Source organism: Microtus oregoni, unplaced genomic scaffold, assembly GCF_018167655.1.
Source record: "Microtus oregoni isolate MIOR12 unplaced genomic scaffold, Mior012 000015F_ref0000493, whole genome shotgun sequence".
Classification (NCBI taxonomy): domain Eukaryota; kingdom Metazoa; phylum Chordata; class Mammalia; order Rodentia; family Cricetidae; genus Microtus; species Microtus oregoni.
This window is the reverse complement of record NW_024543074.1, coordinates 105,001-132,616: the sequence shown is the minus strand read 5'-3', so window position 1 is coordinate 132,616 and position 27,616 is coordinate 105,001. Positions and strand designations below refer to the sequence as shown.

General features: G+C 55.9%; 1 protein-coding gene across 3 annotated transcripts in view; it reads left to right on the top strand.

Annotated features, from left to right (window-relative positions):
* Positions 1–2,214: 2,214 nt before the first annotated feature.
* LOC121456676 (retinoic acid receptor alpha) overlaps positions 2,215–27,616 on the top strand; it is a 46,572-nt gene continuing 21,170 nt past the window's right edge. The window contains exons 1-4 of one of the 3 annotated variants that reach the window (XM_041665053.1): positions 10,895–10,913; positions 11,442–11,644; positions 20,870–21,034; positions 23,646–24,197. In XM_041665053.1, coding sequence (XP_041520987.1) covers positions 24,020–24,197 — 178 coding nt within the window. In that variant the 5' untranslated portion in view covers positions 10,895–10,913; positions 11,442–11,644; positions 20,870–21,034; positions 23,646–24,019. Of the gene's footprint in view, positions 2,301–10,894; positions 10,914–11,441; positions 11,645–20,869; positions 21,035–23,645; positions 24,198–27,616 lie in introns of those variants that run through there. The other 2 variants (XM_041665055.1, XM_041665054.1) reach the window with 2 other exon arrangements.

Sequence of the window (27,616 nt, the reverse complement as noted above, 5' to 3'; positions counted from 1 at the left end):
TTTTAATTTCTAATTGAGTTCTGAATCAGCCTCCTTCGCTTTGATCCCTCCTCTGTTTCCCACACTGCCTGAAAGAGCTACATCAGCACTTTGTAACAAGGGTGCGCCTGCTCCCCACACCCCCCTCCCCGACGCGCTCTCTCTCTCTGCCGCCATCCACTGCCTGTCTCCTTCAGTTAAGATAATGAAGATGCTGAGAGATAAAATGTGTATTTAATAAGGGTGGGGGCAGGGAGGCGGGAAGGGGCAGCCAGGGCCTTCCCTAGTTTGGGGCCTCGCCAAGACTCTAGCTGAGAAGCAAAACTAGAGTAAGACGTGGCTTCAGGGTGTGGGGGTTTCTGGGCCCCAATCCAGCTGACTTCACGGCTTGCTGTTTGCCCTAAATTCCCCCACCTCCACCCTCTCACCCCCACACTCCTTTCCTCTCTGCTTGCTCCCAGTGGGAAAAAAAAAAGGAGTCTCGCTCGACTTTCTTTTCAGCTGGTTAGCTTGGCCCTTGCTGCGGTGCCCCCCACCCCAGTGTCAGCTGCAAGGTCAGGCTAGGGCAGCCCCCCTGTAGCCTAGGCCTGTAGAAGCTGTGGGTTCACAGTGGGGGGTGAAAAAGCTGGAGTTAATGAAGGCCAGCTGCCCGGCTGGGTTCTGCCTACTGCTAGCTAGCTGGAGGCCAGGCTTCGGTGGTGGTTAGGTGGAGGGGGAGGGTGACCTCCATTCCTGGGTACAAGGATATCCTGTGGCAGCTGGGCCAGGGCTTCTCCGGGAGCCTGGTTTCATCCTCAGCGAGTTGGGAGTCGTCTGCTCCCCTCTTGCCCTGTTCCTCCCCTCCCCAAATAACCCTCTGCTCTTCCGAGGGTTCAGACTGTAGTGGTGGCCCAGCTGAGATCTGAGGATCTCCAAGCCCTTTGGTAAACACTCATTAAGAGCCTGGGAAGAATCCGGAGTCCTGGTTAACAGCTGGGAGAGAGAGCACTGAGGCACATTAGGGTGAGCGGCTTGACCTGAGCTCACCCCAGAGACTCCACCCTGGGGCTTCCATCCTCGCTGTCTGGCTCCTTCCAGTTCTTCCTGCAAGACTGAGGTTGGAGGCGCTGCTATTGCCCTCTGCCCTTCTAGGAAGAGGCCAGGGCTCTCTCCCTTCCCTCAAGATGCCTGATCTTCTCTTAGCCCTTCACCCCATGACATTCTCCCCCCCCCCCCCCCCCCCCCGCCACCACGCCTCTGCTGTTGGAAGCAGTACCCAGGCAACACTCCTTGCAAAATGTTCTCAGTCCAGCACCCTACAGACGCCTGCCTTGGCCACCTCTCGCTGGCCCACCATGCCCACCAGTTTTTCTTTCAGGGTGACCAGAGAAGGAGCAACTTTTGAGAAACCTGGTTGTCCTATACAACAAAGTCAATGACCTTGAAGTTGATCTCTGGTCTTGGGAGAGGCTCCCGCCCCAGAGTATAAAAGGGAAAGCCCTTGAAGGTGTTCATTATGGTAATAAAGACTCAAGGCCCTGTTGAGGGTTGTGCGAGGACGTTGGTTGACTTCTAGGTTTTGTGTCTTACGCATGCCCTGCTGATGGCCATCTCTGGTACTGGATGCATCAAAAGACGGCCCCTCCTGTCCTGTCCCACCTGCTCAGACTCTCTTGTCCATGTATGAGCACCACAGCCTCCCTAGTACACCGTAGCAGGCACTGTCGTCCAACAGGGACCCACCATCTCCTCTCCAGCTACCACTAAGACGTCAGCACTCTTGCTGAAGACCAAGGTTTTCTGCTAGGAGGGTCTCTGACACACTTAGGGATAAGACAGCGAATGACTACACCAACACAGCCTGAAAAAGAGGACAGAAGCGGGTGTCTGTCTGTCCGTCTAAAAGGACACACACCCCCCACATTCCCAAAGCTGATAGCTAAATAGCCCCATGAGAGAATAAGGTCCTCAACTCCATCCCTAGGGCCCAAGGGCAAGTCCACAGGCCCAGGAGAGGAAGAAAGAAATGTCTGTGGTGTGGTGTGTGTTGAGATCCGATACTGCCCTGGCCCCACCCATGGTTCAGACCCCCCATCTTTCTTCCAGTGGGTTAGTTTTCCTCCATCAGTCCTTAGTGCTGCACCCTTTCACCAAGTGGGGGCGGGTAGTAAGAGGGCAGGGAGAGCCTACTAGCTGGAGAGTGGGCTTTAGGACCCAACGGGAACCGTGCCTCTTGCAGCAGCCTAACCCAGAAGCAGGGGGGAATCCTGAATCGAGCTGAGAGGGCTTCCCCGGTTCTCCTGGGAACCCCATCGCCCCCCTGCCGGCACACACCTGAGCAGGTAGGATCCTGCACACACCCCCTCCCAATTCTCCCCGGACCTCCTTTCGGGAGAGTCTCTCTGCTCCTGATCGGGCCGCTTCCCTCTTCGCCAGTTCAGGCTTTCCCCACGCCTCCTCCCCCATTGCTCACTGTAGTCCAGGGAGGTGGGAGCCTAGGAACCCTGGGGCGTTGGAAAGCTCTGAGTCCCAGACCCCCGGAGCTCATCCCTAGCAATTCGCACCCCCCCCCCCAGGCATTCTCCTTTCTCTAGCTAAGAATGGAAAGTGGGGGAAGGTCTGCCCAGGCCCCACGCCCTTGCACCCTCCTTTGCAGTATTGCTTCAACCCCCCCCCCCCCACCTCCCACCTCACCTAGACCGGAGAATGGGAAGTGATGGCTTGGCAGAAAAAGTGGAGAGGGGCGTGAAAAGGACCCCACTCTCCCGGAGGGATTGCTCCCTCGCTTTTCGTCTTCGTGGCTTCCCAGCCTGGAGCTCAGGACTTTGCCTCCACTCCCACTCACGATGTGGGGAGCACAGGTCTCCTTCCAGGTGCAGGACACACTTGGGTGCCCACGGGCTTTGTAGAAGAATGGTGAGCTCTCCTGACCTTGTTCTCTACGGAAAGTCCTTCCAGCTTAGAACTCTCCTTCCTGCCAACACCTCAGCACCTAGTGCAGAAGCCCCCTCCCTCGAGTGCCTGCTGTGTGGAGACCACGTGGTTGGAAGACCTAGACATTTTGGATAAAGGTTCCCCGTGTGCATCCAAAGAGAGAGATCCCAGCCAGGCCCAAGCCAGATCGGGCTCAGTCCAGATGGCTGGGGAAGGGGGTGTGGACCAGATCTGGAAGGCCTATCAGCCACGCCAGCTCCCTGCACGCCTTGGCTTACAGAGCCCCAGGCTCCTGGTGTTACTCTAGAGCTGGGAGGTCCCCGAGCTTCTGCCCTCCTGCAGGCTCTCTGGGAGGAAGCTGGATGGTACCTGCCTTTTACACTGGCTGATTTTCCCCTCCTGTTTGCTGGAGGTCGGAGGCATCTCATGATGGTTGGTGGGCTTATACGAAGGGCAGATGTCTGACTGTCTAGTGGCCATGTGTGTATCTTGTCTGGTGGGGGGTAGCTGAATGGGGGTGGGGGTGATAGAAAAGGCCCAGACCCATCACAGAGTGGTTTTCAGAATGTCGTGAGGGTAGGTGACATGCACCTTTCTGGAAACTAGCTGTGTGCTCTATACCCCCCCCCTCACGTTTCCAGGGTCCCCTTGAGGGTTGGCTTTGGAGGAGAGGGTCTATAATGGAATGGATTCCAAACTCAGTTCTGCTCCTGATACAGAACGGGAAAGTGGGGATCCCGGGTGTGAACAACAGACTGGGAGTCAAAGGCTTGAACTGGAGACTCTTAACCATTTGCATGTATGGTCTTCCTTCCAGCTAAACTGCAGTTTCTTTGTTTGTAAACAAAACTGTCCATAGCTGGCTAGGCTTACCTGACAGTGACCCTTCTGTGAAAGGCCTAGGAGATAGTGAACAACCCCCCACCCCTGTAAACTCTAGTTAGGACTGCAGAGTTCTAGGATAGGAACCCTCTTTAAATCTGGGTCAGTCTCTCTGCCTTCAGTTTCCTTCCACCACTGTCCAGGGGACAGAGGAGCCCATTGCCTGAGGATGCAGAACTTCCTGAGAGCCAGTGTCTCGCCCTGTCGCCAGGGTGCTTGCCAGACAGCACGGATCTATCTTTGCACCAGGCTCTTTTTTCCCCCCCAGAGGCCACACAGCTTAGGCCGGGATCCTCTTCTCCACCTTCCTTTCCCCATCCCCGTCTGTGTCCTTGTCTGTCTCTTCCCTGCCCAGTGGCCTCCTTGTCCGGCTCACTGGGCAGGAGCCCTAATCGGATTGGACAGCTGAGGTATGTGTGGTGACTGAAAGCAGGCAAGCAGGCAGGCGGAGGGAAGCCCCTGGCATGCCCTGGCTCCCGAGAGAGGAGAGAGAGAACACCACCTTGGGCTAGCTGACTCCTGGCTTGATCCCAGGGAAGGGGAGCCAGAGGAAGCCGGGGAAAGAACAGCTAGAACAGCTAGGGACTAGGGGCCTGGAGGTCGGGAGTGGATCCTACACCTGAGGCACCTGGGGCTGCAGATGGGAGCTAGACTGTCTCCCCCATTCCCATGGCTTCACCTTCTTCTCTCTTCCTTCCTGTTCATAGTAGGAAGGGCTGCTCCAATCCAGCCCTTCTCACCGGAACCTTCCTTCCTATGGGTCATATCTGGTGTGTGTGTGTGTGTGTGTACGTGTGTGTGTGTGTGTGTGTGTGTGTGCACGTGCACGCCTTTTGAGCCTGTTTCCTTTCCTCTCTTCAGAGATATCTTTCTCATTCACTCTCTGGGCTGGAGGCCAGGACTTCTGGGTTTCCCACTTGCCTCACAGAACAGGGCTACCTTGCTGGCCTCCAGAGAGTCTCTAAACTGGTTTCCTGCCTCCCGTATGGGGAGGGCCTTCCCTTAGAGCTGGGAGGTGCCAGAAATCCCAAATGGGATGGGTAGCAAGGTACCATAGCCTGTGGTACCCCTGAGAGCAAGCTTCTCCCTCATGACCTCCAGTTCAGCTTCTGACAGTGCATGCCCAGCTTGGTGGACATAGCGTGGTCTTAGCTTCAGGCTTTTTGCTCTACCTGTGGGTATCCAAGATCTTCTGCTGCCCTTTTGTCTGTGGTATGGGGGTGCCTACTGAAACACCTATATCTGAACCATGTATATTTTGGGGAGCAAAGGCTAGCATAATTGGGGCTGGGGTACTAGTTTGTCCTCCCTCCAGTTGGGCTTGGAGAAAGGAAACACAGAAACTTTACCAATGCTAATTCCCTCTGCCCTCAAAAGAGCAGTGGGTAGAGCCAAGCCTTCCCCTCTCAGTGCCCACAATGTGGTTGGCATTGATTTGTTAGAAATTGGGAAGGGTTCCCTCTAGACCAATTGCATCCTTTCTTCTCCCACAGTGCTGGGGCAACTCTGTGATTGTAGGCACTTATGAGCAGCCTCCCCCCCTCCACTCCAGGGAGGAGTGAGGGATGACCCAGAGATGGCCAAGTTGGCACTAGCCCTGGGCCAGAGTGCTGGACACTGTTCTGAGTTGAGAGTTGGTGGGTGAGGGCAGGGCACGGGCCTCCCTGCCCCCCTCATTTCCTGCTGTTTGGGCAGCTGTGGGCGAGAAAGGCTGTGGGGACTATTTTTAGTTGGTCTGTCCCATGGCAGGAGGGACGTGCAGAAAAGCACGGGGCAGGCAGAGGGGCTGGCCAAGGTGAGGGTAAGAAGGCAGGCATAAGAGTGAGGAAGGGCCGGGGGTAGCAGAAAGAACAAGGAAGTATGCTGGCCAGGGGAGCAACCTTGCAAAGAGGGGCTCGGCTCAGATCAGACCAACAGAGGAGCTCTGGGGACCCCTCACGTTTCTCTGTCCAATTTCCCTCAGCTCTGAAAGGGGCTTTTGAGGCTCAGATAAACCCCTTCCCCTTACAGAGGGGAACCAGATCAGGATATGCTTTGCCCTAGGACTCCCTGCCAGTCACTAGCTATGCTAGTGGCTTGCACCATTCTTCTGCTTCTGCTTCCCTTCCCAGTTTGCAGCAAGGAGAACCTCAGGTCAGGGACAGCAGGGAGGGCTGTTTCCCTCCCTGCTGATTTGTGCAGGGTCTCTGTAAAACCCAGCTTGGTTTGTTTATATGTCCACCATGTGGAAAGAGTCTGTGTCCAGGCTGGAAGGAGGTTGGGGCTGGGGTTTGTTTGGGTGGCCTGTGGCTACTGGTGTGAATGGAGGCACTGGCCAGCATCCAGCACATTCCCAGGCTGGCAAACTCTGGGGCTTGGAGCCACCTTTAGGAAGGGACATCCCGCCCAGCTGTTTCGTTTTAGAGACTTAGAGAGGCCCAGGGATTTGTCCACAGTTGCAGGATGACTTGGGAACAGATGGAGGACAAGAATACGGATCTTCAGACCCTTCGGAACCCTTTGTGAGCCCGTTCCTGCTGTGCCCAGGACCTGTGCCATTGCCACCAGCACAAAAAGGGAACAGAGCCGTCAGCAGATGTCCTCTGGCCTAGGAGCCAAGGACTAGGATAGGGAGACAGTTCCGTAGGGTGTTGCTGTCTCTTGGGAGTCTGTTGGCATTCTGGTTCCTTAAGGGATCCATGGTGTGTAGGTGCCGAGAAAGCCATTCTTTAGTTTGGGAGGTGAGTGACGCCCCCTAGAGTTGTTCCGGAACTACCAGTGTTGCCAGCTGGAGGGCATTGTGGTGATCTAACACCTACTTTCTGTCCCTACCTCCTGCCACTCAGCCTCTGCTGGTTTCTGGGTTTCTGGCTGGCCACCTCCTCACCCAGCCGCTCTGCTCCTAGTGGGTCTTATGGTCAGGAGCCCCTCCCCCTCTCCACTCAAGTCTTCCTGTCTCTGGGGTCCTGATTTATCACGCCCCCCATCAAGCCTGCTGCAGCGTGTGAGAAATCAATAGTGCAAATGGATTGAGGCCGTTCAGCGGGTCGACTCCCTTTGGGCCCCTCCAACTCCCTCGGGACCCTGTAAGTCATTCTGTCCCTTTCTGGCTTAGCATGGGCATAGACACACCTAGTGTACAGTTGTAGTCCCAACACTGGGCACAGGCACGCCGTCTCCATCGCTCACATATACCGGGCTGGTCTTAGCTTGACAAATCCTCCCGAACACTTATTTCCTAGTTTGGGTGGAGTGGGGTGGAGGGGCTCAAAGGGCAGCGGGCTGCCAGCCAGAAGTAGGGCGGGAGGCAGGTGGGTGAGGGAGACGGGGGAAGGAGCTAGAGAAGGGATTGGGTGACAGCCCACCCCATTGGCTTTGGTAACTCAATCCCTGGCCCCACCCTCATGATTTCCCTCCTGCTCAACAACTTCAGCAGCTGCTGGCAGGAGTGTGTGTGTGTGTGTGTGTGTGTGTGATGTGGGGGTGGGGAGGGTGAGAGGGGCTGTGGGGGCAGGGGTGCTGCCAGGACATGTTTAAAGGAGACTCATAGCATGGGTACAACTTGGGTGGCAGGAGGAGGTGGGGTAAGTCAGAGAGTGGGTGGTGAGTGATGGGCAGGGGGGCAGGCTTCAAGGGGGAGGGGCAGCCCTGCCCAAGGGTCTCACTAAACTTGTTGGCACCAGAGCAGAGCTAGTACCATGAGGCTGGGCAGTAGGGAGGAGGCGGGGGGCCAGCAGAGCCACAGTTCAGTCCTGGATGCTGAGGCCTGCCTTCACCAGGGGGCGCATGTGACCAAAGAGGGACATAGCTGGCCCCCTTCCCTGATCTTTAGGCCATGCCTGCTGGGCAGCACAGCCCGGAGAGTGACTAAGTCGCTTCTGTCCCCAGGCTGGCAAAGTACCAGACTCAGCTCTTCTCGGTAGGTGAGTCACTACCCTGGCATCTTACCCGGATGCGGCTGAGTCACCAGGCCATGCCCGCCTGGTAGGTGGGCATCATGCGAGGGCTAGGGTGGTGGTTATATGTGTACCCTCAGTGCCTTCTCCGGGCTCTTTCATCTCCTGGCCCTACCCATAAGCCCGCAGAACCAGGCAGGCATGCTGCTTCCCCCACAGGCTCTGTTGAGGAGGTAAAGGATGAAGTTGCAGGCTTCAGGATAGAGTGGGAGATGTTTGAGTTGAAGGGACAGGGGAGTGTGCTGGTGATGGCCATGGCGGGAGCCTGGCGCAGACAGCTGCCTTGGGATCTGCATTGACAAACTGCATGACCTTGGCAAAGCAATTCATTTTTCTTTTGTTCTATTTGTTTGTGACAGGTTCTTACTCCGTAGCCCAGGCTGGCCTGGAACTTACTAGGGTTGCCTAGAGTTCATGGCCATCCCCAGTCTCAGTCTCCCAAGGGCTGGGATGATAAGCGTGAAGGAGCACATTCAATTGGTTGGCGATTTCTTTGTGAGCCTCAGTTTCCTGTTCTGTACTATGGGTACAGGACCCATGTTGGACTGAAAAGTGGATCCAAGATAACCGTGAAGTACACCTTTTGGATACCTAAGCTGGGAGGCTGGGGAGGAGGAACGAGTTGAGGCTGGTTCTAGCAAGTACTTCTCACCTCACCCACCTCCAGGTGGTCTTTTTTTAAAAAAATAATACATTTATTTTTATTTTACATACATTGGTGTTCTGCCTACATGTATGTCTGTGTAAGGGTGTCGGATCCCCTGGAACAGGAGGAACAGACAGTTGTGAGCTGCCCTATGGGTGCTGCAAATTGAACCTGGATCCTCTGGAAGAGCAGCCAGCGAGTGCTCTTAACCGCTCAGCCATCTCTCCTGCCCCCAGGTGATCTTCGAGAGATGTCTTTCCCTACGCCCTCCTCAGATTCTGCTTAGTGCTTGCATGCCTGTGCCAATGTTCTCCTGCTCCCTCTTTAGGCTGTCCTCAAACTCCTAATCCTCCTGCTTCTACCTCCCTAGTGCTGGGATGCTGAGGTTACACACACACACACACACACACGCACGCACGCATGCACGCACGCACACACACACACGCACACACACGCACACGCACGCACACACACACCACCATGCTGACTCCATGCTGTACTTCGGTTGTTCTGTTCTCACTCTGTAGCCATGGCTGGCCCAAACTGGCCTGCAGCTTCAGCAGTCCTTGCTGGAGGATCCCAAGAGCTGCTGGTACAGGTTACAGGTGTGCGCTACCACCCCTGATTTAATGCTGCTTTGTAGGAGCCCCCCACAGGCTGCAACTCCTTTGACGGTTAGGAGCGGTTCCTGGACAGCTGTCCTTACCTGTCTGAGCCCTCTCTGGCCTTTGTTAGTCTGAAGAGGGACCCTTGTCCTGGGAAAGTGTCTCCCTCACCCCCACCCAGCCGGTCTCCTTTGTGCAGGGATAATAGAGGCCCTAGGACACCTCCCTTCCTAGACTCTTGCTATATTCTAAGTACTCTGTTCTCCTGAAAGGCGCCCCTGCCTCCTGGCCCCTCTACCTAGGAACTTCTGACTTCTGCAGTAGGAGGAGGGTAGGGCTGGACTTTGGACCTGTGGTATTGAGTGCCCTGGGCATGAAGAAAGCCTCCCAAAGGTGTGCAGGCCGTGTGTGCAATCTTGTATGTGTCTGACCTCCTATAGGAAGTGGTTTGTGTGAGCATGAGTTTCCTCCATCATTTCCACATGGATCTGCAACCACGGTACATTCTCTGCTTCATGACCTTGTATACACACACACACACACACACACACACGCACACACACACACGCCTGTTGTTGCTTTTTTGTGCTGGGGTGTGCATATCTGTCTTGGAGGTGTACACATTCACACCATGAACGTGTGTGGGGTTATGCCTTTTGTGCCAGGGTGTGTGTATAAGAGTGTACCTGAATCCATATGCTGGCAGGTGTGCCTGAAGGCTACCCATGTGGAGGCAGTGTAACTCTATGCATGCACACTTGAATTTTCCTGACCATAAACCTTCCCTCTTGGCCTCATAGGATACAGGCTGGGTGCAACCTGTGGGAGCTGGGAGCTAGAGGTGGACTGGCCTTAACCCCCTCTTAACCTGGTTCCTCACTTGGATGGAGGTCCCTGAAGACGGTGGGGGCTCTGACAGGACGGCTTAAGGGGGATGCAGGGAGGGGTGCGTGGAGGGGTGTGTGGAGGGGTGTGTGGAGGGGAAGGGGTTAAGCGTCGGCCTCCACATCTGGGAGCCATTGGCGCATTCTTGCCTGCTGAGCGCATGTTTGTGGATGGATCTGTACGGGACAGAACGGGGACGGGACGGGGACGGAGCAGGAGCAGGAGGGAGGGGCTGGGCGGGTGGTTAGCACCGGCGGAAACCCAGACAGGAGCTGGAGGCGGCTTTCTCTTCTGGCCCAGCGGGCGGGAAGGGCCTGGGGAAGCACAGCTCCCCTTTGCCTAGGCTAGTTTTCCCTTGCATCCGACCCATGGGCAGAGCGTCCCACCAACCTGGCCTGTGCTACCCTTTCTAGGCCGAGGAGCAGAGCCAGATCTAAGCGGGTTCAGCAACCGATGCAACGGTGGACAAAATTCAATATGAGTCTCGGACCTCTTGTTCCTAGTCTGAAAATCGGGCCACCTGGTCAGACTGAGCGTCTCTTGTCTAGGGTGGAGGCCTGGGCGTGTGGCACTTCCCTTTCCAGTGGGATGTCCTGTGTCCTGTGGGGGCACTTGCTACTTCACTGCCCAGGAACTCGGTGAGGGAGGCGCTCCATAGCGGACCCACCCTCCTCCGGTGGACTGCCAGTAGTGGGGACTTTAGCCTTCCAAATGGCTGGAAAGGGGCTTATGGCAACAGGGGACTGAGGTCTGCAGATGGAGTATGATTCAGATCCTGTCCTCCTGGAACATGTATGAACTGCCCTGGCCACTCGAGTGGAGTCTTCTAGGATGGGCCGGGGCGGGGGCGAGGGATGGGGATGGAGAGGGCTCCTGGCCAACCTAAGACCCGTCTTTTGGGGTGATACTTTTAGCTCCTCGGAGGAATTGAGTTGTTAGAAGTTTCCTCGAACCCACTCGAGCTGGAGAGGTGTTGGGGAAAGATATCCGGAAGACGTCCACTCTTTGTGCTTCGGTTTTGCAGATGAGAACTGTGAAGGTCCAGAGAAGGGAAGTGGCTTGCTCAAGGTCAGATAGCTTTCAGTTTCCCCTGGCCCCAGAGGACTGTGATTGGGAGAGACAAAGACTTGACAGCTGGGGCAGGAGTCAGTGCGTTCTCTTCCATATTACACCACCTCCTCTCTTCCCAGGTTTAGTAGGTGTGTGCGATGTGTGTGTGTCCCTGTGAGTGTGGGCGTGTAGCTGGGGGAAGGGAGTGTGTAGGATACCGCACTCTGAGGTTCTTTCTCTGCCGAGTCTTATTTTTATTCTTTTCTCTGAACTTCACACACACACACACACCCCTTCTCGCTCTGAATCTCTTTCCTGGCGTTTTGAAGGAGGATTCTCCCAGATTCCCACGGTCCAGCCGTGGGCTGGAAGCGTCTCCTTTAAGAATTGCCCTTCCCTGGGTCTATTAAGGAGAGAGGGGCGGGTGTGAGCCTGAGAACCCGCCCCCGGCTAGTGATTGGCCCGTGGCAGGCAGGGGCGGACTTGCGAGAGGGGGAGCCTCCCTCCCTCCCACCCCAGCTCCATACCCTCCGCCCCCCCACCCAGTCTGGGGCTCCGGGTAAAGTTTCAGCCTCCGCACGTGACTCGCCATGGCCGCTGCCGTCGCCCCGCGCCCCTGAGCCGCGGCCCCCCGGACGGCTCCTCTCCGAGGACCTCACACCCCTGACTCCTGGCAGCGCCGAGGTTCCGACTTGGGGCAGACGCAGTGCTCACAGACACCCAGACGGGTTGCATCCCCTCGCTTCGAGGTAACCTCTCCCCTGGGATCCTGGGGAGCCCTCGGCGCTCTCATGTATCGGGGCCCGGTGGCCTGCTCTGGATGGTAGTCGCGGGCGGGGACAGGGTGCCGGGCGGTTTCCACGGGAACCCGGGGTTCCCTGGGCTTCCCAGCTTGCCGCTGGCGTGTCCGGGGTTGGGGAGCCCCGTCTGCGCCGCATCTTCGCGCGCGCCGCCTTGAGGCTTCTGCGGCTGTCTGCCGCGCGTGTCCCCAGAGCTCCAGCCGTGGAGGATCCACCCGCCGGGGACTCTCTCTTTCTCTTCAAAACCAAACCAAACAAAAAGACTTCTGAAAACCTGTTTGGGGAGAGATCAGATGCCCAATGGACTAGCCCCCTCCAACTCTCTCTCCTGTTACCTGAGCCGCCCTGTGGTTTGGGGAGAATCAGCCAGGGGCCCACCCCCCACCAAAGGGATCTGGCTGGGGGGCGGGGCCCGCTCAGCTGGTGTCTCGGTTGGAGTGTGGGGGAGCCGTCAGAATTGGGTGCGGGAGCCAGTGCGGTTGGGTGAGATGCGCCTGTGTCTTGTGTTACTTGGAGGTTGTGGTAGCCTTTCGGGGTGAGGGAAGGACAGAGTAGGACCGGCCGACCTTGCTTTGCCGAGGATGTCTGGGATCTAGTGCCACCCACGAGGCTTGGAAGCTGCTAGCCAGATGTGTGTATGTTGAGGGGTGGTTGGCAAATCAGTTTAACTGTGTCCCCTTTCCTCTCTGGGCACTGCCCTGCTGTCAGACTGCTCGTGGGAAAGGGGGACAGATCCCCCAGTGCGCTAGGCTGGGGGTGGGGGCCACCTCATATGGAAATAATTTCAAAAACAACAACAAACTCAGTCTTGAGAAGTTTTTTGGATTTGTGTGTGTGTGTTTTTTTCACTGCCCATCCTTTCTTGGATAGGATGCCCAATGTATTGGCATGGAAGGGAGGGTACCCCCTGCTCCTACCTAGTGCCAGCTTCCGATTTTGAAGCCAGATTGCTACCCGCTGCCTGTGTGCTCTCCAACAGAAGTTTTCCTCTGCCCTTTGCTCTTTATTTTTTTATTTATTTATTTTTTTTTAAACTAGCTCCCAGTCCCTCTTCTGATCACCCTACCAGCATGGAGACTCAGGAGTGCCAGGCGTTTTCTGCAGCTGAAGGCTTCCCAAGGCACATTTTTTTGGGGGAGGAATTTTTGGGGACCTAGTATGGACTCCTAGGTCCTGCTAGAAAATTAGGGTTCAGGTCCCCAAACTCCTCCAACTTCTACAGGGCTTTGTGTGGAGACATAGCTGGGGAAAGCCCTACGTTGGAGTGGGGGTGGCCTGGAGCCTTGGGGCTTCCCCTGGGAGGGGTGGAAATGGGTCTGGGGACGGGAACGTGAAGAGGGTTTGGCGGTAGATGCTTGGCTCTTCCTTGTGAGGAAGAGGGATGTGGAGTCACAGAATTTGTAGCTGTGAAAGATGGCACACGGGGAGGGGCTGGCACACCAGTGCTGCCTGGGAGTCTGGGCCATGAAGCAGAGAGGTCAATAGGGTCAGACTCAAGTAGGCCCTTGGGAGCCTACAATGGTGGATTTGCAGGCACTTGGAGGGTGTGAGCCTGCAGTGTGTGCAGAAGGCCATCACTGCAGGGGTTCCTCAGATCTAGTGGCAGACACTGGGCTGGGAATTAGCTTTGTCCTGCCACAGCCTTGAATCTCATCTCTGTAGTCTGACCCTAAATGCACCTGCTGGCACCCTGGGATACCTCCTAGTTCACCTCCTACTCCTAACCATGTGGCAGCCTGGCAGGAAGCTAGCTGTAGGCAGCCTGATCACCCCTGTGCCTCCCCCGATGGGCACAGTCACCCACTCATGCCGTGACGTTGTTCCTGCCAGCCTGTCTAGTGTGGGGGTGAGAACATTGAGTGGCCTTCAGGTCTGTTTGGGGGACACAGACAGACTCAGATGAACTGCCCTTCCATTAACCGTTTGGTCTCTGAAGCTAGCTCCACCTTCTGGGATCTTTCTCACCAGGTCACTCTCTTTCAGATTCTGAGGTTGTAGGTGGATTGTCCTCAGAACTGTGTGACATGAAATAAACTTTAATACCCTGTCCCCTGGGATACCTCAGCAGGGCACCTTTTCTCAGATGGAGAAGAGAGGAGTTGAGCCCAGCCCGCAATGGGGTCTTCTGGGGAGCAGCCCTGCCTAGGATTTAGGGTGATGGACATGGAGGAAAGTAATCCTACCCCTTGACAAATAAGCACAATCATCCACTCCCAGCACCCCACACCCCTGTGTGGTGGCGGTGGTTTTAGGAGTGTGGGAAGCTGGCAGAGCCTCTGGCGAGATGACCAAGGTTGTCATGACTTACTGAGTCTTGAGAAAGAAGTGTAGCCAGTGATACCCCCAGCTCGCAAGGCTTTGGCTCCGCATCCTAGCTGACGCCTGTTGTCTTTCCTCCTGTTTCCCTCTCCGCCCTCCTGCTGCTGTCTGGAGCCCACACGGTTTCTGTGGGATGTGGGGGCAGGGCAGCTCTGGATCTCCTTGTGTGTCCAGGAGGTGTCCTGGGAATTGGCAGGATTAGTTGAGGGTGTCTGGGTGTCCCTACAGGGTGGGCGGCATGCAGGGACCTGGCCCAGAGTGTGAGAACGTGTCAGCGTTGGTGTGTGTGTCCCTAGTCTAGTTTGGGTGTGGGTGTCTCTTGCTTCGTCTGGATCTTGTCTGGATCTTGCCTCCCTCTCTGGTCCTCACCTCCCCTCCCCACTTACCCTTCCCCCCAAGCCGGGACCGCCTGCCTGCTCTCCCCTCACTGCAACTGGAACCTCCCTTGCCTGTTCCAGGAATTTGGTAAGGAGGAGGAAGAGGCAGGCAGACAGACCTCCCACACTCTAGTCCGCCCGCTGGCCTGGCATCACAGGGAAGATGAAATAGGTGCTGCTGTAGGGTTTGCCTGGCCACACTGGTCCCTCCATCACACGGGGGCTGCCTCCTGCAGAGGCCCCTCCTTGGCCCTGAGATACCTCCTTCCATTTAGCATCCTGCCCCCAAAGGCCCCTGCTGGACCTCCAGGCTCCACACTCAGTCCCAGTAGCTGGTGGGGGATTAAGCTGCTGCCAGCCTGGCCAGCACCTGTTGCCAACTCCAGCCTTGTAACCGGAGCCGGCCAGTGAGGGGCTGCAAAATGACAGGTGGAATTTCTCCAGCCAGCCCCCAGCCTCTTCTAGATAGCCTTTCCTTTCTGGTGGGAACTAGCAAAGCCCATCCCCCTCACCGCTGCAAGTGTCAGTCACCCTCATCTGAGCCTTGATGCTCCTGTCCTGCCCAAGGACCCTGTCACCCCATCATTGGATGCTGTAGAGTAGGCAAGAGTAGGCAGTCCTCCTTCAAGTTCTTAGAGTTCTCCTGCCTTGACAGGGCAGTGTGTGTGTGCGGGTGCGTGTGTGTGCACGCGCGCTTGTGCGCATGGGGGGGCCGATGGGGTGGTTCTCTTAATGTTTTAATTGCATAAAAAATTGGGAGCTCAGCTCTCGGCCGGTGGGGAGTCTGGGGCTGGCCGGCCGCCCGGCTTGAGCTAAATATAGCCTGGGACATCTGCAGAGAAGGGGAGGGGAGTGGAGGGAGGTTCCATTCCCCTCACCTCAGCCAAGGTGCCCTCGTCTGGGCGGGCACCTTGGAACCCGGAGCGGGGATTCCTCAGCACAAAAGGCAGGGGAGAGGTGATAAGGGCTGGGTCTTTGGGAATTTGCCTGCTTGGAGGCCACCGGAAAAACCAGAGTGAACCCGGAGGCTCAGGATAGGACCCAGGTGGAGTATGTGGGGTACTGGTTAGGTCCTCTGTCCCTGGCTCCCTCTTCCTCAAAGCTGCCTAAGGTCAGGCAGCCTCAGTGTGTCACGGTGACCTCCTCGCTGTGTGCCCACGAGTACACACCTATTGGGTAGCCCCTCCCGGCCTCTCCCCCTAGAGCAGCTGTCCCTTGGGCTCTATCTACTGCAGGTCCCCAGCCCTCCTGTCCCTTGCCCCACAGCGAAACCTTCAGCCCAGGAATCGAGACTTGAGAAAGGGAAGCTGTGGCATGGAGTTCTCTGATCTCCAGTCACGGCAGGAAGTGGGGGGGGGGGATGAGGGAGGGTAACCTTGAGTGGCAGGTGGAGGAGGGCACTGTGAGCCCTGTATGAACTGACTGTGCACAGAGTGGTGGTGAGTGGCCACCCTCCTCGCGGACCCCTCTTCTCTCCAGCTCTAGGAAGGGGAATGTTGGGGGACGACAGCTGATTCCCCAAGGGCTGCAAACTCTCCTGTCTGCAACCCCCTAACAGTGAGGGGGGGGGAAAAGTCTTCCTGTCACGTGCTCATCACTTCCTGTCCCACTGTGGTTCCTGGGATGTTTGTTGTTGGTTGCCATGGTAATGGCCGCCGTAGGCACTACCCCTGGTTTTTGTGGGGAGGGACCTGCCCCTCCCCTCAAGGCCCACAATTGGGAGGGGGGTGCTTGAGAGGCCTGTCTAGGGGGCCCTTTCAAGCCGAGCCTGTGTGTGTGGTCTCTGACGACTCAGGTCCCTTAGGGCCCTCAGACTTCTGTCTGTGGGAAGGAGCCACCTACTCAGACTGTGTTGGGAAGACCGACTTTGTGGCCTTGACTGTGAGACTGATTTAGTGGCCGCGTCCCCTCAGTCTGGGTCCTTCTGCCTTTTCAGACATCACTTCATAGACCCTACCTTCCTCTCTCCTCTCCTTCCTTCCTCCCCGGAGAGTTTGTGGCTTCTAGGGATCCACGCTGGAATATACAGGACTCAGGGCCACCGGGTCCCTGATGTTTTATGGGTGGGGAAACTGGAAGTGGCTCTGCAGCCAGCTAGCTCTCCCACACATGGCCACACCAGCTTCCCTCGGCTTCAGCAAGCTCTGTGCTTGAAGGGAAGGCCCAAGAGTTCAGTGACCAGATTTTCCCACCTAATGTGGGGTTTCTCTGCTTGGCTAGGCATGGAGAAGAGAAGAGATTCCCCCTGGTTCTTGCTGGACTAAGGGGCTCCCTGTGGCGTAGGAAGTTCCTGGGGGGTCCTAGGGTGTGGGGTTGTGGGGCAGGGCCCAGTCTGACTCAGGCCTGGTCTGGGGTCAGAGCCAAAAGGATATCCTGAGGTAGTGGGGGGTGTTCCTGGCTTCCCTGCAGCTTGGGTCCCCAGGGAGGGATGACGGGAGGGGACTGGTAGCATCTAGTTCTATTGGCAGCGTGCCCTAGGATTCAGAGTGCAGCAGGCTGGGGTTGGGGCTGAGCTGAGGCAGGAGTGGGGACTGATGTAGCCCATCTCTACTTGCAACTGCTTGGTTTGCTTCTCTGATCATCCCCCCCTACACGCACGCGCGCGCGCACACACACACACACACACACACACACCTTCCCCTAATTATGAGTGAACTGTGCTACACACACACACACACACACACACACACACACACACACACACACCTTCCCCTAATTATGAGTGAACTGTGCTTCCTGCATGGTGGAGAGGAGGTGGAGAGGGGGCAGCTGCCAGGGTGAGGGTGGGGAAAGCCCCATGCCAGGCTGGGTATGCACATCGGTGGTTTCCAAGCTGGGGGGTCCCCTTTGTGCCCGTTTGGTCCCCCATAGGTAGAGTTACTGTTGTACTGTCCACGTACTCCTGTGGTCTGGCTGTGGCCAGAGCAGGCTCATTTCTTCCTCTTCCTGTTTTCTTCCTTCCCCATGGGTTGGCCCCCTCTTCCTGTAGGCCTGGGCTGCCCCCTGCCCTTTCACCTACTCTCTGCTTCCATGGAAGACCCAGTTACAGCCCTGGTTCTGGATGGGCCCCTCAGCCGCCCTGGGCGTGGGAAGTCCTGAATGACTGTGTCCCTCAGGCCCTCTGGTGTATGGTCTCTGATGTATCGGGAAGATCCCCCACTCTTTTCTCTTGGGGCCCAACTTGTCCTGGCCTCACGGTCTCTGATTGATCCTCATGCTTGCTGGTCGTTCACAGCTGATGCGTGGCTTCTGGGAGCTAGGGAGGAGGTTTGGTTTTGTGGAGTATACATTGGAGATGGATGAGAACCATTCTCGTGGGACAAGGCGCTGTGTCTGAATGTGGGCAGCGTTGGTTGGCATCCAGCAGCAATATTCTGTGTTCTTACCTCACTGACCCCCTAAAGAGGACACGCTCTGGGGCAGGTGGCCCTCCAGGCCTGGCTGTACAGACACATGCTGCCAGTGTATAGGGCTGGTGGGGGAAAATGCCTTCTGCCTGGCCCTGCCTTCGGTAGTCTTTTCCCTTAGCGAGGCTGAGTGGGCCTGTGAGGAGGACCAGAGCTGTTAGTGGGAGGATCTTTGGAGAAAAGAGGGTAGTGCTCTCTTCTGCTTCCCAGCCCTGTCGGCCTGCAGATGAAGCCGCGTGGGGGAGGGGAGAGGTTGTGGCTTTGTGTGTACAAGGATTTTTCCTGGAGAGCTTATAAATAGCCTGAGCCCACTGTTCTGGTTTGAAATCGGTCCTGTCCTGCCCTGCCCCTGCCTGGCCAGCTCAACTAACTCCTGGCAGGGTTGGGGGTCCCGGGGTGGGTAGGGCTCCCCTGTCTTGCCAGGGCTGGAGGCCCTCCCACCCAAGTGGAGTTTGAGCTCTGTGTCTCATTTGCATATGATTCATTAACTGTCTAGAATGTTTAGGAAACCCCCATCTCCCCTTGTTTTAAGCTCCCCAGCCTTAGCCCCTTCAGAGGGAACTGCTTGGGGCTGAGGGTGTAACTTGGTTGGTGAAATGCTTGTCTGGCATGCAGGAAGCCCTGGGTTCTGTCCCCAGCACCACGTAAACCTGTCACGGCTTGGTGCCCGTCTACCCTGGAGGGTTCTGGAAGTGGAGGCTGGAGAGTCTGCCACTCGAGGTCATCAGCTAGTTTGAGGGCAGCTTGGGCGGCAGGCCCTGTCTCAAAGCGTACAGATAAAACAGAGGGAACTGCTTGACTTCTGTCCCTGGAGACCCCTCGTTTTGAAGGAGCATAGGGTGGAGAGGATGCCTGAAGATGGGAGGCCTGGGAGGTGGCCTCGCTGGGTATGGGGGCCTCGAAGTTCTCTCTCCCCAGGACATGGGAGGAAATGGTCTATTTCTCTTCCCTCCCCAAATCCAAAGATTTCCCTTTTTCGGTTTGTGAAATGCAAGAAGGGAATTTGGGAAAGGGTTGTGGTCAGGCCTCTGCCCACACCCCAGATATCCCTCCCCCCCACAATCTTCCCCTCCGTCTGGGAGGAAGCAGATCCAGAAAAATGGGTAGTGTTCCCTGCTAGCCTGTCCACAGATGCTGGCCCTGGTTGGGGCAAGTCCAGGGAGAGGAGGCAAAGAGCCCAGGGACCCCAGGTGATGGTGAGAGATGGGGGAGGAGAGAGACCTAAGTACCTTCTCTGCGCCAGGCAGTGCTTGGTGCTTTCCAGGACCTCGTTCATCAAGGGAGACAGTTCACAGGCAAGCAAACATACTCAGAGAGGTTAAGCTACTTGCCTAAGGTCACCCAGAGTGGCAGAGCTGAGATTGGGCTCTGGGTTGGTTTTGTTTCCCCCATCTTCATGGCTGCCACAACTCTCACTTTTTTTCCCCCTAAAAGGTGTGACTTCGGAGTGATGTGTATGGTGTGTGTGTGTATGGTATGTGTGTATGGTGTGTGTGTGTATGTGCGTGTGTGTGTGTATGGTGTGTGTATGTGTGTGGTATGTGTGTATGGTATTTGTGTGTGTGCGTGCGTGTGTTGTGTGTATTATAGTGTGTGTGTATGGTGTGCGCGCGCGTGCGTGTGTGTGTGCGTGTGCATGTGTGTGCGTGAGTGTGTGCACGTGCATGTGTGTGTGTGTGTGTGTGGTTGACCACTGATCGTGATACCTTTTAGGGATTTGGGATTAAAGAGCTCCTTAAGAAGGGGTGCGTGGCTGGCGGCAGCACCCTTGCCTCTTCTCTTCCTGCTGGGCTGGACTGGAGGGACAGGTCTGTGGTTTTCTCTCTCAGGCAGGGCGCCCATGAACAGTGGAGGTTGCTGGCAGAGGGTGGGGGTTATATGTGGGTTGCTTGTTTTCCCTCTTTGGTGCCGGTTTAAATTCTCTGGCCAGGGCGCAGGCATCTCTGTGAGGGTCATGGCTCCCAAAGGACCTTGCTCCACCCCCTCATCATCTTTGCCCGTGCCTATCCCTGTTCCCTGGTCAGCCTGGCTCTTGGCCCATTTCTGTGACCTTTGTCCTGCCCTCACTGGAGAGCCCTCCCTCTTCCCCTCAGGGAGCTGTAGAATGTTGCCTTGAAGTGTGTAGGCCCAGCTGGGTTAGGATACTAGAGGTTCTGAGGCCTTCCAGACTCTTCCCCAGAGTTGTATGTTTGGGGCAGGCTGGTGGCTCGAGGTCTGACACAGTTTTAACCTCTTCAGGGGGAGACTTGAGGCATTCGTTCTAAGGTAGATACCATTAGTCTTCTGTGTGGGCAAAGCTGGCTTCTAGAATATAAAAGACTGGGCCTCAAAAGTCTGAGCCAGGTGTCACCCACCTCCACAAGCAAGGTCAGAATGCCTTTAGTTTGAAGTGAGCTTTCTGGCTTCAGTCGTGGGTCTGGTGGCCTCTCTTTGGTCAGCTGTCTCCTAGGCCTCACCTATCGGTAGGTAAGCCTCTGTGTAGACATGAATCCTCCTGAGGGCTGGCCCACAGGGAGGACCTCGGGGCATCTCCTAAGCTAGACTGTGCACCTTGAGAGTTGTGTGTCTCTGGGAGTCTATGCAGGAGCCCATGCTCATAAGTCCTGGAATGCACTCATGTGTGGTTGGGGCCAGGTGTGGAGAGATGCTCCAGGCTGCTCTGCTCCCATGCGGCCTTTACACAGGCCAGGGCAGCAGGCTTGCTCTCGCCCACCCAGATGTTTTCTGTAGGCTCGCATGGGTGACTTTCTGCAGGTGTGTGGCATGGCGTGTCTGTAGGGGGTCCAAGTGCAGACACTTGTCCTCCTTAGCGTGGCTCTTGCAGCCTGTGCTCCTGTTGTATGGGATCCCATAGGAGATGGGGGACGGAGCGGCCACTGGCCCTGTAGGTGGAACCCCCATTTTTCTCTGACATCAATCATCGGTCTGTGAAGGGAAGGAGGCACCTCATTCAGGAGTGAGGCCCACCCAGTGGTTAGTGTGATGAATCACTAACACAGTGCGGATTTCACTCCAGCGGAGCTGTTGCTTCCGTGGCCACTACCTGCCCCCTCTCTCTCTGTCTTCCTCAGTTAACAGAAGACACAGGCTGGGACAGTCGACAGAGGACACAGTGCTCTTCCACAGTGGCCTTGGCAAGAACCCCCCATTCTCATCCTGGTCCCCAGGCAAATGCTGGTTATATATGCATCCTCCAGTCTCCAGGTTTAGGCCTGGAGCCTGGAGCTTGGAACCTGGTATGTCCTAAGTGTGGGGAGTAGGGATGGAGGGGGAATGTTGGAAAGGGATGATTCTTCTTCTTCTTCTTTTTTTTTTTTGTTTTGGTTTTTGGTTTTTCAAGACAGGCTCTCTCTGTGTAACAGCTCTTGACTGTCTTGGGATTCGCTTCATTGACCAGGCCTGCCTCGAATTCACTGACAGAGACCCACCTTCCTCTGCCTTCCAAGTGCTGAAATTAAAGGTGTGCGCCACCACCACCCAACTGACAATTCTTTTTTTTTTTTTTTTTTTGATTTTCGAGACAGGGTTTCTCTGTAGCTTTTTGGTTCCTGTCCTGGGACTAGCTCTTGTAGACCAGGCTGGCCTCGAACTCACAAAGATCCGCCTGCCTCTGCCTCCCGAGTGCTGGGATTAAAGGCGTGCGCCACCACCGCCCGGCACCAGCTGACAATTCTTATTTTAGGTCTTTGTAGCTCTATTTTTTTTCTTTTAAAGAGGTTTATTGCGATAGTAACTCACTTGCCACAAAATGCACCCACTAAAAGTATACAGTTTAAGCCCCACGTGGGTGGTGTACACCTGTAATCTCAGTCCTCTGGAGGTTCAGACAGACGGATTGCAAGTTCAGTGCCTGCCTGAGTGATTTAGTGAGTGAGACCTTTTCAGAAAGAAGCCAGAAAGACAAGGAGTTGCAACTCTGCACAGTTGCATAGCTCTCGCCTGTGTATAGAGAGAGTCACGCAGCTACCACCACCATCGCTGCCGCCACCACCGACGTTAAAACGTTTTCACCGCCCCCGAAAGTTCCCATACCCACTAGCAGCTACTTCTCCTTTCCCTGACATTCACACCCTAGTTCCTAGTAACCACAAATGTATGCACACAGATCTGCTCCTCCTGGACATTCTTAGAAGTCGAATCATACAACATAAGCATCTTGGGCAACTGTGTTGCTCTCAGGGCTTGGCCATGCTTGTGTGTCAGTTCTTTGTTCTCTTTTTTTTGGCACAGAAATACTCTAGCGTGTTGGGTGTCCACCATTTTAGACCTCTGGGTCGGTTTCACTGCTCACTTAGGGTCTATGATCCTGATCTGAGCGTGCACACACAAATCTTGTTGCGCAAGGCTTCCATTGTCTTGTTTCTTGTGTAGATACCCAGAAATGGACTTGCTATGTACGCGAGTGCCATGTTTAAGGTTTTGTTTTGTCCTTTTTTTTTTTTTTTTTGAGACAGAGTTTCTCTGTAGCTTTGGAGCCTGTCTTGGAACTCACAGAGATCCACCTGCCTCTGCCTCCCGCATGCTGGAATTAAAGGCGTGCGCCACCAAGCCTGACCAAGTGTCTTTTTCTTAATAACTCTCTGTCGCAGTTTTTGAGATAGTGTCTCTGAGTGAACCTGGAGCTCACTGCTTCAGTGAGGCTGGACAGCCAGCAGATGTCAGACAGCCTTCTGGCTCTGCTTCTCCAGCTCCGAGGTTGCAGGTGTGTGACGCTGTGCCTGGCTTTTTGCTGGGTGTCTAAAATCAGGTCCTCATGCATGTATAGCAAAACATTTACCAACAGAGCCAAATCCCTGGGCCCTGTTAGCTGGTCCCAGCCATCCTAGTGTGTAGACATTTTGGAGTATTCTTGGATTAGTACCTGACAAGGGGACAGACGGAAGTAAGACCTGGTTTTGTTTGGCTGTGATTAATTTTGTGTCTCTTCTATCATATGTATATATGATACATTTATGTGTGTATATTTGCAGCACATGTCCCTACACATGTGTATAGATTTGTGTATAATCTACACTCAGACCAACTTGAAGAGCCCTTAGCTCTGTTTCTCCCTATCTGGCTATGTATCAGAATCTGTAGGTCCCAGCTGTGTCTCTACCCCAAGGTGTTATCTGTTTCTACCCTCTGGCCTCAGCTCTTCAGATAGGGTGTGGATGGATCTGCGTACACACTGGCAAGGGTAGCATCTGGTCTTGTATGTCCTGTCCACTTACTCCCTCATCCCCTGGGTGTCGTTTTCCTGACTTAGGGCTTCCTGGGGCCACCTGTACTGTTCGGTATTGGGAATGTTGCCTAGGAGACCTGGAGATCCATTCCCCTGCGTGGATATGGATTTGGGTCTCCTCCTCAAGGGAGGGATGTTCTGATCTGGGATGCTGGGTCTTGTTTAGGGGGGAAGTGGTGTGAGAGCCCCCCTCCACTTAGGAGTCATTTTTCTGAGAAGTGCCCGTGCTTTAGGGAAGCGGCTTCTCCCCCCTCCCTGCCAGCACGTTCTCTGTATCTTGACCTCAGGTAACCCACACTGGGGGAAGGAGAGCCAGCTGCTTGCCTCAGCTGCACTGATCTTTGGGGTGGCACTGTGTGGACCCTTTCCCAAGCATTCTGGGTGAGAGGCCCTCCCATACTCTGGGCCCTGTCCCCATAATCCCAGCCTGGCTGTGCTATCCTGCCACCCCCAGCAGTGTCTGGGCCCTGGTCCTAGGCTGGCCCTGCCAGCCAGGAATGGTGCCAAGTGTCTGCTCAGCTGGGTGCCACAGGAAAATCTCTGGCTGCCCAGGTTGGGGAGCGCCGTGGGGAATCCCATGCGCCTGCTCAGTACCCACTTACCTGCCTTTCCTCTTTCTGCAGCACCGCAGGACATGCCACCCCCCAGCCGCCTAGCTGGGGCCCTTCTGGGAGTGGCATCCTTTTTGACACCCTGAAGACCAGCTCTGGACCTTCCTACAGAAGTGTCTGCTCACAGAACTGCTTAACCAAAGGACCGACTCTTGGGACATCCCCCAGTCCACCTGGCCCCTGGCTAGGGAGGGGGCTCCAGAAGGCTGAAATTAACTCACTCACTTTGGACTGCAACTCCAGGGACAGAACGGGGTGGGGGTGGGCTGACCACCCAAACCCCCTCTGGGCCCAGGCCCCATGCCCGGAGGAGGAGAGACCGCGTGAAGCGTATCACAGCTGCCTGCCAGACTGTTCGCCTGCCCTTCTGACTGTGACCGCTTGGCATGGCCAGCAATAGCAGTTCCTGCCCAACACCTGGGGGCGGGCACCTCAATGGGTACCCGGTGCCCCCCTACGCCTTCTTCTTCCCCCCTATGTTGGGTGGACTCTCCCCTCCAGGCGCCCTCAGCAGTCTCCAGCACCAGCTTCCAGTTAGTGGATACAGCACACCATCCCCAGCCAGTAAGTCTAGGTGGGGAGGCTTGGGGGAGGGAGTATGGAGGGGGGCAGGCCCCAGGATTGGGGTTCCTGGACACGTCTGTTCCGCTGGAGGCACAGTGAGTGACAAGGTCTTCTAGACTAGGGGGGACATGGTGTGTACGGGTGCAGGGTTGGAGGGGGGGCTTGACGATGGTCCCACTGCTCTTAGCTTGTTTGATGTTGGGAGTGGTAGAGAAAAGATGAAACCATTTGGTTCCTTCCTACTGTTGTTGTCCCCCTTTGTCCCTTGTGTCCCTGGTGCTATGCTATTGAGGGCCTTATAAATAGCTCTGAGGAGGGATGGATGCAGAGGCTGAGGTGGATAAACAAACCTCTCAGCGTTGGGGGAAATGACAGCTCAACACTGCGAGAGTGAAACCCACCTCCACCCCACCCTCTTCCAGTACTCTGAGGGAAAGGGCTTCAAGAGACAGCCCAGGGCAGCTCGGCACAGCTGGAGCCCGTGCAACACCCGCCCCCTCTGCCCCGCAACTCCCCCGCCCCCGAAGGACAGGGAGGGACTCCGTGGGGGCTTTCTGCCTGGACTCTGACCTTGGACACATGCATTGGCTTGGCAGGGCTTGTGTTTTCTGCCTCTACCCTCTGCCATGAGGGTCACAAGTTGGCTGGGCGAGGGTCTCAGTACCCTTCCCTAGCTGGCCAAGCCAGGTAGTGGGAGGTGGCAGTGGCTATAGCCAGCTGGCAAAGTCCAGGCTCAGGGCCTGCCAGGCCGCTTACAGTAACTCTGGCCCCCAGGGCCCAGCTGGGCTCCAGGCCAGAGCCTAGGAGGAGGGAGCTGGGCCTGGCCTGGGGCAGGAGGGGGTGGGAAGCAGCAGAGCAGGCCATGGCTGGCTGGCTGGCTGGCTGGTCAGCTGCTGACCTGGGAAACGTGTCCCACCTCTCCTGGTTGGCAGGGACCAAGCACCCTGCCTGGCACCCACTGCCCCTCCCACAGCCATTGGCAAGTTGCCTGGCACCACTGCCCTGTGTGCCTGGCTGGGCTGGGTCAGTGCCCCCTTCTTGGTGTGGGGGTAGCACTCTCTCCCCGGAGCCAGGGAGTCTCTTTGTCCCTGGGGCAGGCTCTTGCTGGGCGCCTCACTGCCCACAACTGGCCGTCTGCCCACAGCCACCACTGCTTCCTGGATCGCCGCCTCTGGCCTCTGGCTTTGTCGCAGCCCCCTCCCTTCCAGGCCCCACCAGCCTTCAGGAAGAGATAGGCTATGCCCATGTTCCTTCCCATCTCCAATCCCTTATGCAGCTGAGCTACGGAGCAGACAGGTACTACCTCATTTCCCCCCTGCTAGTAATGCCTCAAGCCTTCACCTTTGATTTCTACCCCTTCTCCCCACCTTAATAGGGGAGTCGGAGAACCCCGTTCTGTTCTGGTTTTCTAGTCTGTGCTGCTGATGGGGAGACCAGAGTGTTGGGGATTGGGCAAGTGCACCTATGTAAAAAACATCCCTGCAGCCTGGAGGTGGTGGCGCACACCTTTCATCCCAGCACTCTGGAGGCAGAGGCAGGTGGATCTCTTGAGTTCAAGGCCAGCCTGGTCTGCAGAGCAAGTTCCAGGCTAGCTAGGACTACACAGAGATACCCTGTCTCAAAAAAACCAGAACAGATGCTCTCTGCATTTGAAGGGAGCTGGGAGAATTATACTTTCTTCCAGGGTGGAATTTTTAAGAAGCAAAGGAGTCAGGGGTCCTGCAAGCTGGTACTAGTGACCGGCTTTTCCTTTTCCATGTGCTGGTAACAAGGGGCTGGACAGACAGACTCCCTGGAGGGGCCGCAAGAGGATTTGGGATCTGACCCCTGTGAGAGATAAAGTAAATTCTCTGCCTTCCTCTGAGTGTTGCAAACACCTTCCTCTTTCTTAGAGGTGGGTGGGGAGAGCCCCCACCCTCGTAACCTACTTCCAGGGTGGGGTGCCCATATACCGGGCAAATGGCAGCCTTCTTTGGCTTTCTCCACCCAGGTTAGGCAATGCCCTTTTCCTGCCCCCTCCTCTGTGAGCTTGTGGGTTTCCCACCCCTCCCCCTCTCTAGTAAACAACAACATCTCTTCCTCCCTACTCCCCAGCCTCTGAGCACCTTCTAGGACTAGGGGCCAGAGGCCTGGCCTTGGGTCTGAGACAACCAGGCATCCCAACCCCCTCCTGCTGTGCACTGGGTGCCTGGAAGCAGCTCAAAAGTTTACAGCTTTAGCCTCTCCTGGGACTAGCACAGGGGTCAGGCAGTTCCTGGAGGCGGGAGGCCTTTCCTTCCAGCTTGAAGCAGTGATGTCCCCGGTGACCTCCCAGGCTCCCTGCTCCAGTCCCACAAGCACATAGCTGTCTAGATGGCCTCCCCTACCTGGCCCTCTTGCGAGGTTGCACCTTAGGTGTCTTGCATGAACTCTGAAGAGAACAGGTGACCCGTGGGAGGACCAAAGGCCTCTTCAGGTCACCACGGGGAGGCTAGGTATTGTCCTGCTGCTAGTCTCCTAGGGAACCAGGGTGGAGGCCCCAGAGATAGCACTAGACTCCTGTCCCCTTTGTTGGTTGGCCCCTGAGGCCTGGTGTGTTTACTGTGGGAGGTCAGGGTTGTGTGGTTTGGGGGGTGTGGGTGTCAAGGCTGAGTATGTTGAGGAGGGGGATTAATGGCTTGTGTATACTACGTGAGAGTGTTCTAGAATTCAATGTGTTTGAAGAGAATCAAATCCGGAGCTGAAGAGGGGAATGTCAGCCTGTATGTACGCTGGGACTGTGTGTTTGTGGGGGGGGGCATGATTTAGGGCAGAGGTGTCGTGGTTTAAGAGCCTAAGGGGGCGTGACCTTCCTTCAGCTTGTGTTTGGGAAAGGGAGCAGTATCTCTGATATTCTTGTTTCCCTGCCTGAGGACAACTAAGACAATGGTCTTCTTAGGCACCCTTGGAATTCCCTGGGCTTCAGGGGTGTCACTTAGATGGAGATCTCTTTGCCATGTTTCCTCCTCTGTACCACAGGGACATTACCAGATTCCTAAGAGGGCCAGGTTAGGCTAGCATATCCGGAGAGCACACTTGGTGTGTGCTGGGCATGTGACCCCACAGAACGGGAGGCACCTGCCGTGGGTCGGGACTTTGTCTGTACTTTAAAAACCTTCTAGACTGTTCCAGTAGAGGCACCTTGCACTCGTTGACAAAGGAGGATAGAAGATGCAAGGTGGGGCAGGAGAGATGGCTCAGTGGTTAAGAGCACTTGACTGCTCTTCCAGAGGTCCTGAGTTCAATTCCCGGCAGTCACATGGTGGCTCACAACCATCAGTAGTGGGATCAGATTCCTCCTGGTACACATGAAGACAGTGCGCTCGCATACACGAATAAAGAAGTCATAAAAAAAGATGGGCGTTTACAATACAGTAGAACTGCCCTGAAGACTGTTTCCC